This window comes from Hyposmocoma kahamanoa, unplaced genomic scaffold (assembly GCF_003589595.1).
Source record: "Hyposmocoma kahamanoa isolate Upper Pololo Valley unplaced genomic scaffold, ASM358959v1 78, whole genome shotgun sequence".
Lineage (NCBI taxonomy): Eukaryota > Metazoa > Arthropoda > Insecta > Lepidoptera > Cosmopterigidae > Hyposmocoma > Hyposmocoma kahamanoa.
Genome location: NW_020653945.1, coordinates 21,365,541 through 21,385,659, shown reverse-complemented (window position 1 = coordinate 21,385,659; position 20,119 = coordinate 21,365,541). Strand labels below are relative to the sequence as shown.

General features: G+C 34.8%; 1 protein-coding gene across 1 annotated transcript in view; it reads left to right on the top strand.

Annotated features, from left to right (window-relative positions):
• LOC113233021 (5-hydroxytryptamine receptor 2B-like) overlaps positions 1–20,119 on the top strand; it is a 168,357-nt gene that overhangs the window by 147,084 nt on the left and 1,154 nt on the right. The window contains exons 4-5 of the mRNA XM_026467957.1: positions 1,013–1,182; positions 2,204–2,330. Coding sequence (XP_026323742.1) covers positions 1,013–1,182; positions 2,204–2,330 — 297 coding nt within the window. The remainder of the gene's footprint in view (positions 1–1,012; positions 1,183–2,203; positions 2,331–20,119) is intronic.

Here is a 20,119-nt window from a genome sequence, read left to right as displayed (position 1 = left end):
TAAACAATATTTAAAAGCAATTACAACATTTGAAAATGGAACTCTTTGGCTGCAGAATACAGTTTGTGTCATCTGACAGTCACTTGTTTTTACATTGTGGCGTCATTTTAGAAATTTGTTGTCTACGTCGCCATGGATTTAACTAGTGAAAATTTCCGTAGCATGATTTTCTACGACTTCAAGTGTAATTTAACAGCTTTAATATATAATAATAGTAATCACATTTATAGCTGGTTTGCAGAATTCAAACGCGGTCGTGTGAATCTCAGTGACGAATTTCGTGATGGTCGCCCATCCACTGATGTGAACAATAAAAACATCGATGCTGTGCGCCGTATGATCAAAACAGACAAGCATGTGACTTACCATGAGATTCGGGCATCCTTAAGCATAGGCATGAGTCAAATACAATCAATACTACACAAACATTTGGGTGTGAAAAAGCTGTGCTATCGGTGGATCCTACAAAATTTGACTGAGGCTCAAAAAACGGATCGCGTCACTTGGTGCAATGCGATGCTTACCAGATTCAACGAAGGGGCGTCAAATTTGGTGTAGGACATAGTAACAGATGCAGAAACATGGATTTATAGTTACGATCCCAAAACAAAGCAGCAATCGAGCGTATGGGTCTTTCGAGATGAACCGAAACCGACCAAAGTGGCGCGCGTGCATAGTGCCTTTAAGCGAATGATTGCTTCTTTTTTAAATAAAACTGGACACGTGGCTATTGTTGCTTTGGAAAATCGTTGTGCCGTGAATAGTGGTTTTATCAAATAAAATTGGCACCGTCATAAGAGGATATCATATACACACACACGTCATGTAGACCTGTGTCGCGTTGAAATATCTCGCCTTAATTTATATATTTATGCCTTAGTTGGCATCCAAATTTGTGCGCACATACATTGCGTCGAAGTTTGTGTATTCGGTGCTTTTGTAATGCACGCTCACCACCAAATCTTAGAAAAAATTTGGCTATAGTTAATTAATTAAACAGCTTTGTCCTCAGATTCTTGGCGAATCGCAAGAAAGGCCGTTCACTATCGGCCAATGCAGTGGCGAATGAGCAGAAGGCAACAAAAGTATTGGGCTTGGTGTTCTTCACATTCGTTCTTTGCTGGGCGCCGTTCTTCTTGCTCAACATTTTATTCGCTTCGTGCCCTGCTTGTATAGTACCAGGTGAGATTTTTATTACATACTGTAAGTCCGCAACAACTACGACACACGCCACTGTATGATTTTTATAATATTAGGCTCCACTGTAAAACTCCAATAAGTTTGAAATACTGTTATTGTTCTAACATTGAGATTACACAATTTTTACATAACAATAGGTTTGTTTTTATGTATTAAAAAAATTTGCACGGCGCGTGTGATGCGAACAAGGGTTTCCGCCATCTTGCGGTTGGAAGCGCGGGAGCCGACCACAGCAAAATGTTTACAGAAGGTTCACAACACTCGGAAAACTTGTGAAGTACCTAACCTGCATAGGGCTATCGTGGTGGATTATGGCATTAAACCCTGTCCCGAGAGGTGGCCCGTGCCCAGCAGTCGGACGTAAAAATTGCTCGACGATGATGATGATTTCATTACTATTACTATATTATTACACATGGTAACTATAAACATTAGCCAACACATATAAAATGTGGTTAAACAAATTAAATTTGCTTTATAAATTAAACGTTTCTAGGAAAATACATGAATTTATTATTGTTGCTGAAATTACAAAGTAAATTTAAAATAAAAATGTTAAACACGGTTAAACATTATTATTTTTTTACTTGTGAGACCGAATTCGAATAAATCTCGAAGCGGCCGGTGGCGATTCGTGTTCGGATGTTTCGGATACCTTCGCGCGACACTACGATAGCGGTTTTGTTTCTCGAATTATATTTTATTATTATAGCGATAATTTTATCAATGATAATTATCACTTTGGAGCCAGTGACGGAGAGGAGTAATAGGTTAGCGTGGTATGGACATGTCATGCGGAGGGAAGAATGTCATGTGATGAGAAGAGTGTTAGGTATGAATGTGGAGGGATGTAAGGGGAGAGGAAGGCCAAAGAAAAGATGGATGGATTGTGTGAAAAATGACATAGAAAGGTGTGAATATGGAAACGTTTGTCGACGCCACCTAGAGTGGGATAAGAACAGGAAGAAGAAGAACATAATTAACATTTCTATTTTATTTCCAGAGCATGTGGTGGACATCTGCCTGTGGCTGGGTTACGTGTCGTCTACCATCAACCCGATTATCTACACAGTATTCAACAGGACATTCAGGGCAGCCTTCTTGAGACTGCTCAGATGTCATTGCTCAAGGTATTGCTTTTTAATTTTCATGATATCGCGTATATACGTGAATACTTTTGTGGGCTGCAATAGTTTGACTTCTAGCCCCCAAATCTACTAATTTTAAATCATCTCAGTTGTATGTCGATGGAGTACCAATGGCAGGATTTTGTACGTATGATATTCTGCTAACAGTTAAGATTAATGGCTTGTCAGTGGTCAGCCATCGAGCTACAATTCAACTTCCATTACATTTTTCAGGTATTCTCTCCTTCAATGGCAAGTCGAAGGCATATCGATGGCGTAGTCTACTATTTGACATAAAAAAATACATTTAATTTTAAACACTAAATCGCTGATTAAACAAAATAAAATTGAGATACGAATTGAGATTTATCAATAATTCGTGATAGAATGAATGAATGCCATCACTGCCAGAGAGAGATAAGTTTAAAGAGATTAACATTCTTACACTGACGTCACAGTACATTTATGAAAAGTCGTCTTCATAAAGTCTCAAATTCATTAGAAGTAATGTATACGTTTCTAAAAGGTTTTTCAACAAAAACTTTGTTTTTTACAAAACAATAAATAAACAAAATAAAACAATAAATGTAGATGTCACTGATTCAAATTTATTTGTGTTAAAAAAAAATAAGTTTTGGCAATTATTAATGAAAAATGATATCTGATAAATGTCTACCACAACCACAGTTACAGATGTCGATTCTTTAATCAAAGTTTTTAATTACTTTTTGACAAAATAGTGGGTCTATTTTGTTAATCACTTCACGAATTTTGAGTTTTAAGGTTGCAATCGATTCGATTGGCTCCGTATAGACTCTGTCTTTAACATAACCCTTAAAAAATAATCCAGCGGTGTTAAATCACATGATCCAGCTGGCCACTTAACGGCTGAATTTCGTGAAATTATGCGATCGGAAAGTTTGGTTTGCCATAAATTCATTCTTTCGGTGACTGTGTGACTTGTGCCGTTGGCATTGGGCCGTTTTTTTTCGAAAATTCGACTGGAAACGCAATTATGGTCAATGGATTACGCTATCGAAAATTTGAATCGTTGTCATCTAAATTTATTGTTTGAAACAAAAACTTTATAGTAAATGTTATTATACAACTTCTGCTTAGTTGGATGACAAAAATTCGTGGTAGTGACCCGTTTAGCTCTTTCAGGTATTCTCAATCTAAAATGTTTAAATTAAATATTGTAATGATAAATGTATTCAAATGTATAATTAAAAAGAGTAACCCCTGGAGTTTCTTGCTCATTCTTCTCAGGGGAATCTGCCTTACGAATGAGCAGTAGAGTTTAATCAGTCTGACGATTTCAAATTGTGTAATTTGCTTACCTATGAAATAAAGATTATTTCACTTTGTCTTTGCCATTCCACTGACACTTTATTGAAACTCAAATGCCATTGCAACTAGATTTTAGCAGAATAACAATTTATCATAATTGCAATTTAATCTCAGACTAGTTTCAATGGCATTACAATGACCAGTGCCTTTAAGAAAATTAGAAGACTTGTGGCCTGGTCCTTTTGCGTCTATTTGCGTAACATCGTCTACTTTCCTAATTCTACCACTTTCTTATACGAGCACTGTTTTGATTAATATTGTTTTTACAACTAAAAAGAAATATGCAAATTTTCTAAAGACATAGAGCAATTTGATTTCACTCTTCGAAACATTGTATATTTCTTAGGTGCCTAAAGAACAATATTCAGGTTATATAAAGAACACAAAGAAATAAAACACTCCCTAATTCTTCAAAGTCTTTTGTAGTCAAGTCACTGGTCATTAATGTTGGCGGTGGTTACGTGACGTGGTAGGCAATGTTCTAAGGTGTTAAGGGTAGCGCGCTAGTCACCGCATAGTCTCCGTCGGGCACGTAATGCTAAGCTATACATGGCAAATAAATGCCCTGACCCAATTGGGAGAGTGTCAATAAATATTTAACTTTATGTAGGGGTATGAATGTGAAACTGATATTCCACTTCATTGATTCGGCCAAGGACTTCTTTATATCGAAATAAAGTTACGGAAATGGGAGGAGTAAAAAATTGAGCTCAGATGTTATGATCTCATAATTATGTTCATTCATGGAGACATTTCCCTAGAATTCTTTATATTTTTTTCGAACTTAATTTTAAATAACATGAAAAACATGATAAACAATTACTTTGCTTTGACGGAGTCGCCTCTGTAGAAACAACTGCTCCATTGGCCATCAGCCGCAGCATCAGCAGTGGTCACTTCAGTTCTGTGACGTATGACTTTGTGTGCGAGAAACCCCAAGTATAAGCTCGCTCCATCGCACGCTAAGCGATAAAAGCTCTGATAATGGTAATGCACCAAAAATGTTGATAACGTTCCAAAAAATCTTTTAATACGGTCCAAGGTTTGCCAGCTCTAAAATTTTAAATGGTGTTAATTTCATTCTTCGTAGAAAAATATTCGCTCAGATTGGAAATGAAACTAGTTTTCTCACTTTTCATCTAAGCGTTTATTTTTCTTTTTTCAAACTAACCGACATATCGGATTTACTGGTCCCATGGTCACTGCTGAAAGTCAGTCCGTCAGATTCGAAAAAATAGTTTCACTGTGTAATAATCGCGAAATCCCAAGAATTCGATATCTTCACACAGGGTACAAATTAGTGTTTTTTCTCAACGGAAATGAGAATGGGACATTTTTTTGCATGAATTTTTTTTTATTATTAAATTTGACCAACTTCTGCTGTCCCAATTTTTTTCTTCCGATAAAATAAAGTCATCTTTATAAGAAACTGAGTCTATTATCATTAAAAAAAGTTAGTCAATTTTATTCATGTCACATACAATGAAATGATTCTTTTAAGAAATTGAGTCGAATCAGCACTAAATATTTTTTTATGAATTTTGGACAAAAAAATTAATTATGTCGATAAAATACTTATTACCTTTAGAGATAGTTTCAATTTTGAACGCGAACGAAGTTGCAGACAAAAGCTTTTATAAAGCTTTACTTCCCAAATTAATAGGTATTATAAAACACGATGAAACCCACGGGCAGTGAATTAAATCTGTCTTGTCAAGACGAATAGGGTAATATAATAGCTGAAGTAAACAAAAGCAACGTAAACCTGGTAAGGGTTTGGTTATTTAATGGGAGTTAATTAACGTTATAAAAGTAACGACAGCTATTTATACTGTTATATTTGTTGCGAAACAAAGATCTGAATAGAAAATAAATACCATAATCATCATGCTTGACAGAGCAATTAAGTTAGCACGTGCATTTAAAGACCTTAATTAACCTATTTGTGCTTAGAATCTAACTTCTCAAATATTTCACAAAAGGGTGAGCTCTTTTAGCATCGGACATCCAGACGTACGACGGGATGCCATACTTACTTGGTAGGTATTGCCTTCAGACATACTAAACGCGTTTCGTCATCTTTTATTATGCGTACAACACAGGAATGGAATTTCCTGCTTGGGACTGTGTTTGTCTTTGCGATTTAAAACTCTGAGTGACACTGCAACTGACGTGATCGTGAGACGTGTCGCCTACCACAAGCCCCATGATTTGTTCGTAACTTGGTATCATAAAAAAATAGAACCATCCCAATTAATTGAAACTTTAACAGTCGATACAACCTCAAATGAAAGCCGTGGTTGATTCCACATAACAGCGAAAGTATTGAATCAATCATTTTGGAAGAAATATATAACAAAATTAAGGATATACAGGGATTAGTAAACGGTGTGAAAACACGATTCCTAAAAATGTTTACGATAAAGAAAAACACAAACTTATCTCGAAATTCTACAAAATATGTACTTTAAGTACTTTGCGGAAGTCCATGTTAATAAAATGTTTGCGGAGTCGCAAATTAATTTACTTCCATTTTACATGTACCTATGATTTTTTTATATCAACCGATCTAAATGGAACACGTGTAGAGTACGATATAGGTACATTTTTCAAAGGGCTTAAATTTGGTTTATAAAAAAATTAATTCTGAAATAAAACTAGTCTCCTTGCCCCGGCCCGTGCAATAGAATCAATTTAGCAAAACACTTTCTTTTAAAAAACGCTTTCTGATCAGTCCATCCGTTATGTATATCCCTATATGCCTAAATGAAATACTTGCTCTTATAATTATTACTTTTATAATATTTTAATATGTAATTTATAAATGTAATTGCAATGCCCCAACAGGGCTTATGTACATATTGGCATTGTGTTGTTTTTAAGATCTTTCTCACCAAAATTGTACATACTGCAGAAATAAATAAATAAATAAAACACACAGCTATGCATGTGGTAGGCGACAAAGGTTTCAAACTTATAACCTCTCCTCTTTTTGCGTCGGGGGATAAAAAGAGACAAGACAGAAATATACATATATCAAAAACTAGTACATACGAAGAGACTGTTATTAAGTTCATCACTTTCCGCTCTCACTGCGACCATTCCAAGTTCTACGAAAATTTTAATTAAAAATGTCATTATAATTCACTGCATTTCATTTTGTTATATGCCCTCGTAATGTAAGGCATATTTTGTTGGTTTATTATTTTTTTTATTAGCTCTTTTATAAGCTTGTTGGTCAAAGTAGCTTCTTTATTTGCAGGTGAAATGAAAATATTAGGTTTTTATGATTATTATGCAAAGAAGACCTTGCTTGAGTCACATGAAACTTTCGTTGGATACCTATAAACATACATACCATTACGCCTGTCTTTCACTAGGGTAAGTAGATATTTTTTTTTGCCATCTCCCCTGCTGTCTGTAATGATTTAAAATTTTTGGCTCGTGCATAATGACAAATAAATTACAGCGGTACGGAATCATTGATGTATATATAGTCATATACATGAAATACCTGACCCCTCTAACATGCCCAAACCGACCTTTTGGTTCTGAGAGCCATCTTACGAAAAAAATTAAAGCAATTTAAACTTTATTGTGTAAGCAAACAGTGGAGTGTTGCTTGAAGATGATGAACATGACTTTAAAACCAATACTAAATTTCGTGATTTAGCTTCCAAGTAAATTGGTCGAGCGGCTTGTTGTATCGACTGCCAGTTACAATATCCGTGGTACGATTTGACGAGCGCTGTTTCGTTTTAACGTTATATTTTTAACAGCATTGTTTCACTTTTTAATTTTAACGTTGACAAATCACGAAATAGCTCTGCAGTTTGCATACGATCGTGTCTTCTGTGATTACGCATTGTTCCACGTTTCGTTCCTATTTGTCTATTCAGTTATAATAACTTTAAAGGTTTTAGTGACTTTCAAAGTTTTCTTTCTTGATTTAATTATGCCGCACTTAACGGAATAATTAAAATTAGGAATCATTGTTCTGTATGAACAAGGTTCAGACATTCCTTACACCTATCCAGAGGTTGAAAACAATTAAAAAATACAATATTATTTAGTCATAGCTAAATAATATTTTATTTTTAATGTGACTCGAACCATGGTCGTCTCAATTTGCAAAGCAATTCTTATACCACTTGGCCACGACGGCCTTACTAAAGCTGGTTGAAATTTGTGTTCTGTATTTAAGTAAGAACCACACGTTAAAGATCAAATTGGCTTAAAAACTTTCTTAAAAAGTCATTCACTAATGAGACGACCAGGGAGTCATACAAAAAAAAAAATTTACGGCTCACACATTGACTTACAATTATATGGACGTCGGGTCCGTGCTAAAAAGTGTCCGAACTTATAGGGCGTTAAAATCGTATACAGAGCGTCATTCACGCTTTAGTCTTCGTTTGTTCGTCTGACAGCAAAGCAAGCAAAATTAGACAGTACTGCGATGACATTACAATTTAAATTCAAAGTTTTAGCTTTTTCATATTCCTTTACATGTCACTACGTTTAAATAGGTTGACTTGGGACATTTTTTTCGTGGTTTTTGTATTAGACCCATCGTCCATTTGTTTGTAAGTCAATGGGCTCACAGGTTAAAGATTAAGTTTGTTTAACAATTTTCTCCACATTTTTGTGCTCGGAACCAAAAGGTCGACAAAATCGGCTTGGGGGTCAGGTATCCAGTATATTTGACTGTAGGTACTACACATCATAATTTAAACAAGTAAGGCTATAAATTGAAAATTTAGAATAATTGTCGTACTCCGTACATTATTTATACGTTATTAAACCTATTATTTGTACGCACACGCCCATTTAGACAACATCACATAAATTGTTCTGATCTCAAAGTAAGTAAATAAATAACTTGTATTATGGAAATCAGAAACAACGACGGTACCACAAGGACTCAGACCCCAGACAAACAGAAAAGTTAGTTTTCTACACGCACCCGGCCGAAGATCGAACTCGGCACTAGTTGGGACCTCAGAGATGGCGACACTATGGAAACCGGTGTGCGAACTACTCAGCCACTGACGTCGACAAAACTTTTCATTTTAGTCACGTGTAAACAAATTTTAATGAATTGTTTTATCTTTTGTTTTTGTTTTTTTTTTAATTTAATTTTTTTCCATTTTTTGCCTCCTCACATAAGCATTTAATACTTAGAAATTTGGTATACAAATTTATTGAATTTTCCTTTATTTTCCAATAACCCCAGTGACTGGTTGAGATGTATATTTATGTATATTTTTTTTACAACAATTTAAACCTTTTCACTGTCAAATCCTATTATTTTTACTATTGTATACATAATTATTCACTGTCAAATCCTTTTATTTTGACTATTGTATACATAAATAATTATGTATACAATAGTAAAAATAATAGGATTTGACAGATCTCGTAACATGTAAAGAGCGTATAATTAATATATAATGAGGTTATTTGACATTCCTAAACAACCTTTGTGTAATACCTAACAATATAATACCTTATATACGAAAATATACGTTAATAAACAAACGTAAGCGCAATAGTATATAAAAGAAAATAGAACGAGTAAACCTAAAAAAATATACCCGCTAATACTCACTATTCCGAACAAAATTGCACAACAAAAATGTTTTATATTTTAAAAGCACCTAAACCTAGTTTTATATTAACATTTAAGAAGAAATATACAACAATACAATTACAAATCTAAAGACGCTGCAACTCTTTTCCGACGCAATGAAAAGACAATGTACGAAACTGAGTAAAGAGAAAACTAAGCGAACCGAAACACTAAACAGAATAGCTAGCTACATTTTACGTAAGTGTCAAGCAAACTTGCACAGGAAACAACAGGATGTCCCCCGTTTCTTGTCGACAGCGATTCTTGTGATATTCTTGCGTAGCGTGGTAAAGTGTTGTATCTTAAAAATTAACGATATTGGAGGATTGCTTTTTAATAATTATTATTTTTCAACTTTATGAACAGTTGTTGTGGTAAAAAACTATTTGAATTTTATTATTTTTAAATAAAAAGTAATAAAATATGTGTGGTTTATCACAGTAAATGTCAAATAACAGTTATTTGCCTAGATATATTCCCACTACTGGCATAGGCCTCTTATAACAATGACAGGGCTTGGGCTGTAGTTTCTACGCGGGCACAATGCGGATCGGATACTTCACACTCCGCTGAATCTACGATGTTATCCTCCTTTTAAAAGCTCACGGTAAAGGATCCATTCATTTTTGGGCCCAATTGCGTATCGAGATACAACTACTTATGCCAAAAAATTATAGTTGCAAGCTCTCAAGCAGTTGAAAGGCGGTTGGTCGAACAATTACGCTACATCTTTTTATAATATCAAGTGACGGGACGAACAAGTCTTGTGCCTGATGGTAAGCTACACGCCTGTCTGTAAAGGTCTGAGGGGCACTGCCACTGCGCCTGCAATTTCACCAGCACTCTTACCCTTCAAAACCGGAATGCAGTAATGCTGACATTACTGCTTGGCGGCAGAAATAGGTAAGGTGGCAGTACTACCCTGGACGAACTCTATCGCAAGGAGATCTATTGCTACTATATACTTTTTCTATCTAAACCAACACGTTGAACTAGTAGAACTAAGATTGAAAGATCTGGATTTAACTTGTACATGTGACGTTAAAGTGTAATATTAATCCCTATAACTTAAAACACAGTCTACGAAATTATAATGGTTACTCATTGTATTTTTTATGTAGTTCGTATCGTGGTTTTTTTTTTAGAATCATGACGTGTCTAACAGTGAATAAACATGTCAGTGAACGTCAATATCTTCTCAAAGCACTACCTGACGTTATAAATATGTGAGGGTGTAAAACCAAAGCAGACAGCTAAAACAAACAAAATTGTATATCATGGCTTCTAACTACCTACACAATTCAATTTATTTTCAACGTTAATTACAAAACAGAACTGAACCAAACAAAACAGAGTTATGGTTTCTATTCATCGTTTCATAAACTATAGGGGTATCCAGGGGCAAAAGTACGTTTCTGGAGTTGAGACATTTTAGGTTAGGGTAGTGATAGTAGGTACCGTATATTTTCTTGGACGAAGGCCAAGGCAAACAATTTGAAAAATCAATAACATTCTCTTTGATGTGTAAGAACACCTTGAAGATGCTTGGAATTGAATAACAGCTGTGTAATTGGGTAATTAGAACTTGATTTCAAAATCACTTTTCATTTAAGCGCTTTCATCTTTTTAGTTGGAGAGATTACACGTGTAGTGTCAGTGTTCATAAATAACTGGAAATTTGATAAAATCAACCTTCAGACAATGAATTTAAGTTTTGCTTTTCATTGAAACTCAAATGCGTCAGAAAACAATTGAAAGTGCATCTTAAAACCATCGAAATATTTTTTTTTCATAACATATGTTCAGTTATTTTTGATCTCGTCGTCTCGACGTCTTTACTTTTCGGCAAGCAATCTAACCGAAAAAGAATGTGGCGTTCCACCTAATCATAGTGTGATAATACTTAGGACATGTTTTGCACTATATTTTTTTTTTGTATATATTTTGTTAAAAACGTAGTTACTGATAATAGCCCTAAAACTATGTGTTATATAGAGTGCTTTTTAATGGGACATTATGGGGAAATCCGAAACAATAGAAAATACAAGGAAACTGTCTTAGGAACTACTAAGTATTTTTTTGTGAAAACAATTTTGGCGTAGTCAATTTTTGGGTCAAGCGTGAGTTGGCAAGCATAAATGATCAAAATTTTTATTAGTGCTGATCGCTTTTAAAATTTAATCAAATGTTTTTCATAGAAAATGAATAAAAATGACAAATTTTTAGTCAATCTTGATAGAGTTAGTTTTATGTAAGGGTCATTTTATTGTATTGTAAGAAAAATCGGGACAGCAGAAGTTGGTCAAATGTAATGAAAAGATTTTTCGATACAAAATGAATAACATTTTATAAAATTGACCAATTTCTGTTGTCCCGATACTTTTCTTCAAATACAATAAAATCAGTCTTATAAGAAACAGAGTCTATCGGTTTTAAAAAAAATTAGTCAATTTTATTCATTTTGTATGATTTTTCATATGATATTTGATTAAATTTGACAAATTTTTGATGTTCCGATTTTTTTCATCCCACACAAAGAAATGATCCTTACATGAAACTGAGCATCCATTTTATTCATTTTTATAAACAACTCACGCTCGATAAAAAAATTGACTATGCCAAAATTGTTTTCACAAAAAAGGTTTAATGGTTCCTAAGACAGTTTCATTGTATTTTCTATAGTTTTAGATTTCCTCATACCGTGTAATTTAAAAAAAATCATTGTACGTATATTAAAATTCACATTTATTATTAGAAATATTGAAAAAACCCTCTACTGTAAAATTTGGTTTTTTGTCGCTTACACTAAGTCGACGGAATGGCTCGGTATAGTTCTATCACGATATTCTAGTGCCCTAATACGTGGCTATTACTTAGTCGCAAATCGACCTGTCGTACATAATTCTAATTGGCCAATAAAATGTCGTAAAAAACGGAGCAAAATGTTACTTCCACCGCAAATTATTCAAAATTTGATATGATGTAGACATTTCTGCATGAATTCCAATAAGTCCATGCTAAGTATTCATTAGCATAATCACGAAATAAATTAATATACCGACCATGGAAACATTTTAATAAATTATCGCTCGAAGCCTCTCTTCTCTCTTTAAAACATTATCTGTAAAATTGCTTGATTGGAGCGTTTAATAAAATGATTGAAATATATTTTTACGGCAGAAATACAATATTTTTCTGTCATATAAAAATCAGGTTAATTGCTTTAATTGAACCGATTTCAAGTAATTAATTAAAATATAGCTAGCAGACGATTACTTTCTACTATTCATAACAATAATAATGTTCTTAAACCTGGACATTCTTTGTACTATCCACCGAGTATATAATCAGAAATAGAGACGAAATAAGGGCCAATTATATTCCTGGTAACACATTAGCGAAACAGCTCTTATAAATTTCAACTCTCGTTTGCACTGAAATATAGACAGGCCAACTACTGACCTGTGTGTACGTCTCCGTATATTCCAAAAAATATTCTTTATTTATTGTGAAAAATATAATAATCTCTAACAATGCTGTGCTGTTCTATTCGGTGGTGTGGGAAAAACAGCAAAACATCTAATTACAAAACAAACGGAATCACATTTCATCGGTAATTAAATATTAAATATGTAATTTTGCAATTTTCGTCCATTATAACAAAGCTCAAGTTAACTGGTCGATTTGACGTGAAACAGTTGACGACACCCGTCAATTGTTTCGAACTCGGGCTAGCCAATCGGAGCGCAGTTGTCACAGTAATGTTATGGCAGAATAGTTTTCAAACAAATTAAATGACATTTCGACAATAAATGACACTATCAGTTGCAGAGGATGGGAATTCACATTTGACGCACCAGAACTAATTTAGAAAAATCCATTTCCCAAATTGGTTCCAACGGGAACCGAATGCGGAACCGCCTTATCTAGCATCTACAGTGCAAAACAATGGGCCACCGAAGTCGTCAAAATGATGTTAGTACAGAGTATTAAAAAAAGCTACTTCAAAAGTTTTTGGAATTCCATCTATTTGCCAAGTGTTATTGAAATCGGTTACCGGAAAGTGCGCGAAACCGGATTCATCCCTTAGGTTGCCACTAGATCGTGACGACAATTTATCGTTTCACGGTAGCCGCCTTGTCGTTTGTACGACAGAATCGTTTGAAGCTGCAATTATCTGTCGTCACATTTTTATCACGACGTTTTATTTATCGTCAGACGACTGTGGTTCTAGCTCTTCCCGTTGTCTCGACAATCTGTAGTCGCAACCTTAAAAATGTCGTGAACGACAGCTAATCATGATGTACTATATGTGAACAACTTTATTTAAATATACAAGTCACGACACTTTAAACTGCACGACTATCTGTTGTCACGACATAATGGGAACGCCCCCTTACATGTGGAATATTTTCTTCATATTTAAATGGGACTAATGCTAAGGTACCCTCTTTCCAAAAAAAAAAGAATCATCAAAATTGTTTCACAAATTATCGCGTAACTTACATATAAAAAAACATTCGAAATGAGAACCTCCTGCTGTTTTGTTAGTCGGTTAAAAAAGAAAGTTACATTATTCTAATTAATAGGAACAGAATAGCAAAGATAATATGAAGAATTATGTGAATGAATATTTATTATGTGTATTAAAGGTGTGAACAAAGAGACGAGACGAGTGTGTTAATGGAAGAAGTTAATGCCAAATAATGGATTATTGGCAGTGGAATGATAACTTACTAGAAACCTCAATAGAGATGTACTGCTGCCTTAATTGTTACACTGTGTGCTAGATTTTAAACCTCGTTGCATTAGAATAAAACCCTCTGTATGAATTCGGACGTTAAAGTGCTTAATGCTAATAGATATCGATTTCAATGTGGCATTACATGAGAAAAGAGAGTTTTTTAACACATATATCTTCCGAGATCGTGATACATGCAGAATACAAATTTGGAATATTACGATGGTAATGCTAAAATAGGCTGTTTGATACAAAACATCAAACAATTATTTACCCACTACTGGGCAGAAGTTTCAGAAGGAGATTAAACCATAGTCCGCGACACATGCATTGGGAAGTGTACAGGTTTTCCAACGAACTGTTTTCAACGTGCAGGTTTCAATTACTGTAAACGAGAGTTATTGCTGATAAACATTTACAAGTATACGTAAGTGAAAAAGTTATGTTGTCGCGACCTCCTTCATCTCATCTTTTGTCACTCTCTCTTCTGGTTCCTGGCCACTTACTTTTGAAATTGTTCTCTAATTTCTTTTCTTCTTCATTCTTACCTTGCTTCGTTCCGTCGTCACTCCCATCAAAATTCCCTCAGTTGTGTAAACCTTATGAAATATTAACTGTTCATAAAGCATCGAATAATTTATGCGAATACAGTCCCTTTTGGGGTAACATCAATTTATATTACGTTTAACCTGTAGGGAGTGTTTTTGTACTATTGTACCTGTTTTTTTGTTACAACCTTTATTTTTGTACTTTTAACATTCTCTTGTGATAAATTTTATGTGGACCGAGCCTTCTCTTTAATTTTGCCAAGGTTTATCTACAAAGTCTTGGGTATAGTCTAATGTAGTGGCAACCGTAGGAGCTTGAACCGCAAACCTCGCGATTGAGAAGCAACGGTTCTCTCATTGACTATTATTGACACATTTTATCAAATACAACGTTGTCACACTTTAAGGCTTCGTTCACATGGCATTGTACTGCACGTTTTTTTGCAGTATAAATCTTATCGAAAAAATGGTGACGCAGACAATATAATTATATACAACCTCTTACATGACGTTCGTTCTGCAAAAACCCTCTAAATATGTTTTCGTCTGGGTGCGCGAGAAGGTGCCTGCGGTAGCTGGAATGCTTGAACATTCGCTAGCTTTCTTGCGACTGCGCCTTGAGGCATTAATATTTCGTCCACGTTTGACGTCCCACTGCGAGTTCCTTCGCGCTACTTCCCGCGAATTCGCCAGGCGTCGCAGCATCGAGCATACGCGAAATTCCGTGGAAGACGTGTGACATGATTTTTGGCTCGTATCTAGTTTATACGTTACACAATTGACCATAAAATTAATTATGCTATGTACAATATCGTTATAAAAAATCGCTTCCACTCCGTTCCGCGGCATCGTAAATTGAGCCTTACCGGACTAGTCAAGCAAAATGAGCGAACATTGACGTATTCGGAGTGCAGTAGCGCATAGTGTTACATCAACTCTTTCACTTCTTTTGTCATACGTTTTTTTATCGACTAGCAACCGAGTCAAACCGTATTTACTTTTGGTAAACTCAAATTCTCCAAACGTATAATAAACTAGCAAAACTATTTATGATCATCCGAAAGTAATTGAGAAACTTTTTCATCATTACTTAGATTTTCGAACAATTTTCCGAATGTGTTTGTATGCACTGCTGCTACTTGATTTATAGGTGAACCCAACTATCTATTCTACCGAGGGCGAAACCGTTGGAATCTTTTGTACCAGTTTACAAATGCAACAAAGCGTATTTTCATTATGGACGTGTACTTACGGTGATTGCTCAATGAATACTGCGGTTTTTCTTGCCTTTTTAACGAATGAAAATGTATCGTGTGAATATCCCGCTGCTTATCAGTCCCAAATCGAATTCTATGAAAAAAGGAAGGAAGTCTGTAACGAAGGATGGCGACATCCCGTGTATTTTGTGACCCAGTGTTTTTGACGACGTGCATTAAAGAGACCTATCAATATTTGTTATTCATTATTATAGCATCAAATAGGCTAATTAAATACAGCCTGTAGAAGCTGGGGTTGTAAAGTTGATATAGGTTATGTTTATAAAATTGTCCTGCATTTTGATTCAGATGTTTGTTCGTAGTAGCAGAAAACAACAAGTTTTCAGTTTGTTCCTAAAAATAATAAAGAACTTGCTGAATATTCCTAAATCTGCCAAACTCTGCCGCATTTAACACAACGTTAATATGTTCTGTCGCAATGAAAATGAATAAAAATTAAATCTGCCCAAAGGGCAGAAATCTGCCACAAATGTTCACACTGTTCTCAATCCCAAAGTAACATTGACATTGGCATGAGGCCTCGTGTCAAAACGTTCCTTTGCTAACTTTCGTATCTCTCATTGAAATATTGTCTAAACATTTTTGTTACATTGTGTTTTATTTTTTACTTTATGTCATTATTGTTTATTTGAATATTTGATTAGGTATTTTATAGTTTTAATGTTTTATCTGTGTACTATAAAATAACCAATGCTTTTGGTAGGTAAACATTCAGTCATGCTTAAAATGAATCGTATGTTCAAGAACGTTACCTAATCTATGGTAAAAGTGAATCAATTGCGTTGTGTTCTTGCATCTATTCTAAAATACATTGTTTTGCAATTTCTTTATTCCTACTTCTAAAAATATACAAAAATATATTAATAACTAGGCATAAACTAAAACCCAAAAATTATACTAGCAAAGTTCATGAACGTTTGTTGCACTTCGTTGATTTTGGGTCAGCTTTCGCCATTTTTCTTTCCACATTGTACGCACACGTATTTAAGTACCCAGGTCACCAACATAACGATGTTGCCGTTAAAACGTAAATTATGACAAGTAAAAATGTTAGCAAAAGGGTAATTATTTATTTTGACGACATATATAAATATCTATTCATATATTCATTAAAATGTAGCATAAATTAACCTAATTCATTTTATTTTGATTATGAATACGAAGATCAGGACCGTGGGACTCGAACCCACATCCATGCTACAGTTAGCATTGCTGTAACTATCTGAGCCACGGTTCCAGTTACCGAGTCGTAGAAAAAAATCTAATTTATTAAATTTAATTCTGAAATAACGCCTACTCAGACTGGATCTTTTCACTATGTAAAGCCACATTTATTATCTTCAATATCTTAAGGTTTAAGCGATCGCTTTCATGGGAATTTGTAGGGATAACTTATTCTAAAATCGATTTAAGGGACTTATAATGGTAATTACAACGGAAATCAAACTACAACAATGTGGTAAACTTGATGTGATGCTGCTCCTTGTGAAAGAGTTCGTCCAGGCAAGTACTACCACCTTACCTATTTCTGCTGTCAGGCAGTAATCTGACCATTACTGCGTTCCAGTTTTGAAGAATGCCGGTGCGCTTATGTCTGAAAGTCACGGGTGCAGTGGCAGTATCCCCTCAGATCTTTACAATTTAACGCTCTGAGGGGCACTGCGACTGCTATGGATAAGTGTGTCGTTTAACACCAGGCGTACGACTACTTCGTTCCGTCATTTGGTATAAAAAATACTTTTAGGATATGGATAATACCCTACTCTTATTACTATACTACTATATTATAAATTCTCTTACTACTTTATTAGAAACTAGCGATGTGATTGAAATCTTTGGATTGGACAGCTTATTACTGAGGCGTAAACTAATGCTATTAATGCATTATCACGCTGTTTTCAACGGTGGGGTTGACAACATGAAAGTGGTATCTCGGGTGAATCTGTTTGTCCCTGACCGATGTTTGCATGGTGGTGGTGCTATAGTGCAGATACGCTTCTCTCGCGCACCTGCGGTGGTGCACAGTCACCTACTGCTCGGGCGACTTCTTTGCTTAACCAATTGCTCACACAACAGTCACGTGCCGACATATTCCATGACAGTTCAAACGAATTCTTGAAATATGCAAAGAAGAGTACCTATGTAATTTAACTGTAATTAAGTATATAATTAACTATATATTGACTAGCATAGAAGTGTTTTGGCTTCCGCTGTAAACTTATATTGTGAAAAAATAAATAAATTATAAATAAAAATCAAAATGAGACAAACATTTTGTGAGCTGGTTCTGGACAAAACAATCCTTACTCAAAAATATGGAATTATTGTTTCAATTTAATTTTTAAATATATTTGACAAGCAGGGAATTGTTTAAATGTCTGCAATAACCTTCTACATATACGTAAATTTTAATAATCTTTCACCGGAAGTGAGCATTTCGTTTTTCATCGATTCTAAAAAAAAACATTTTTTTGAGTTAATACACTATCGTATTGACAGTCCGATAGGGTAAATACCGTAAAAGAGACGGGGACAGCGATGTTTTGATAACGACATGGTGAATGATCTGGAATTCCAAGTAGTTCCGACATAATAAGCGTTCGGCTCGTGCACCCGACCGAATTGCGCTTGGATTCAACTTATGCGAATGATTTGCCCATTCGAATGATATTAGTAACATTCAAAGTCTCACATCGTTGTTAGAAACCTCACCAGAGTGAGTTGGAATACTGCTTTATAACTTATACTGTGTGCTACATTTCAAATCTCGTTGTGTTAGAAAATACTGGACGTTTAAGTGCTTAATGCTATTGCAAGCAAAGGAAATTATTTAAATCTAATGTAAACGTATCATCCTCGTCTTCACAAAGGTTCAATTTACAGCGCCGCGGAACGGAATGGAAACGCGTTTTTGTAACGAAACTGTACACAGCATAATGAATTAGATGTCAATTGTATAACGTATAAACTGCAGGAATTCCCGAGACTACATTCTTCGGAAGATGACTACGTTATTATTGACATCAAGTTTTTTTTATGAGACTAAGTGACGGGACAATCAAGTCCCACTTGGTGGTAAGTGACTGTCCACAACAGTTCTAGTACACTCAGTGTATTAAATCACAAGATCTGAGGGGCACTGCCACTGCGCCCGTCACCCTGAGACATAAGTTGACAACTCCCATGTGCCTATAGTTTTGGTAAATTATACGTTCACGTTCCGGAACGCAGTAATTAAGGCAATTAAAAGTTTAATAAAGTAATTTAAAGTTTATTATGCTGTTACAATGATTATGTAAGAATCAAACAAACTCAAAGAATGATTCTGTCGATCCGGCTGAACTTGAACCAGCGACATTTTCGCCAGGCTTATCGCTTACCCAACGAGCTATGGAACCAGTCAGCAGACTTTATGAATTTCTCTATGTGCTTGCTGCAGATTTTTGTTGTGGTTTTTAACGGCATATTTAGCCGTAGCGCCACCTGTGAGAAGACTATGAAAGTTTTTTGTTTGCTCAGCAGGTACCTTTACAGCTATTACAAAAATTCACTTCCTGTATCCAACATTCAAAAACGAACATTTGCCACTAATAGTATGTCTATCATTTTATTTATGGATATATAAACATATATATTGATATATATATATAAACTTTAAAAAAAGAACTTGTTTGTTCCATAATCTCAGTACAGAGTACTAAAAAACCGACCTCAAAAGTACGTGGAATTACGTCTATTTGCTAAGTTTTATTGAAATATCCCCTAGTTCGCCACTATACAGGACTTGATACTGAAGATAATAATAATCGGGTCTCACTACTCAAAGTATATTGAGAGAAAAATGCCTTGAATTGGAGAAATAGCAAAATCAACCATTAAAATAATTGCTCCTAAATTAAAGTTAGGCGCTATTTATAAAAATGAATCTTCATGCGTGAACCACCTTTAAAGGTGGATGATTTTCTTCAACATGAAATGGGACCATTATGGAAGTACCCCCTTTCCAACAAAAAAAGAATCATGAAAATCAGTTCACAAATACCGGAGTTATCGCGTAACATACCTACATACAAAAAAAAAGAAAAAAGAACATACAGTCGAATTGACAACCTCCTCTTTTTTTTAAAATCGGTTAAAAATGTTATTATTATCTGTGGTGTAATAGTAGCGCGCATTTTAAGAATAGGCGGGAGGTTTTAAATTTCTAATTCATGAAACTCACCCAGAACTGGTAATTGCTATTT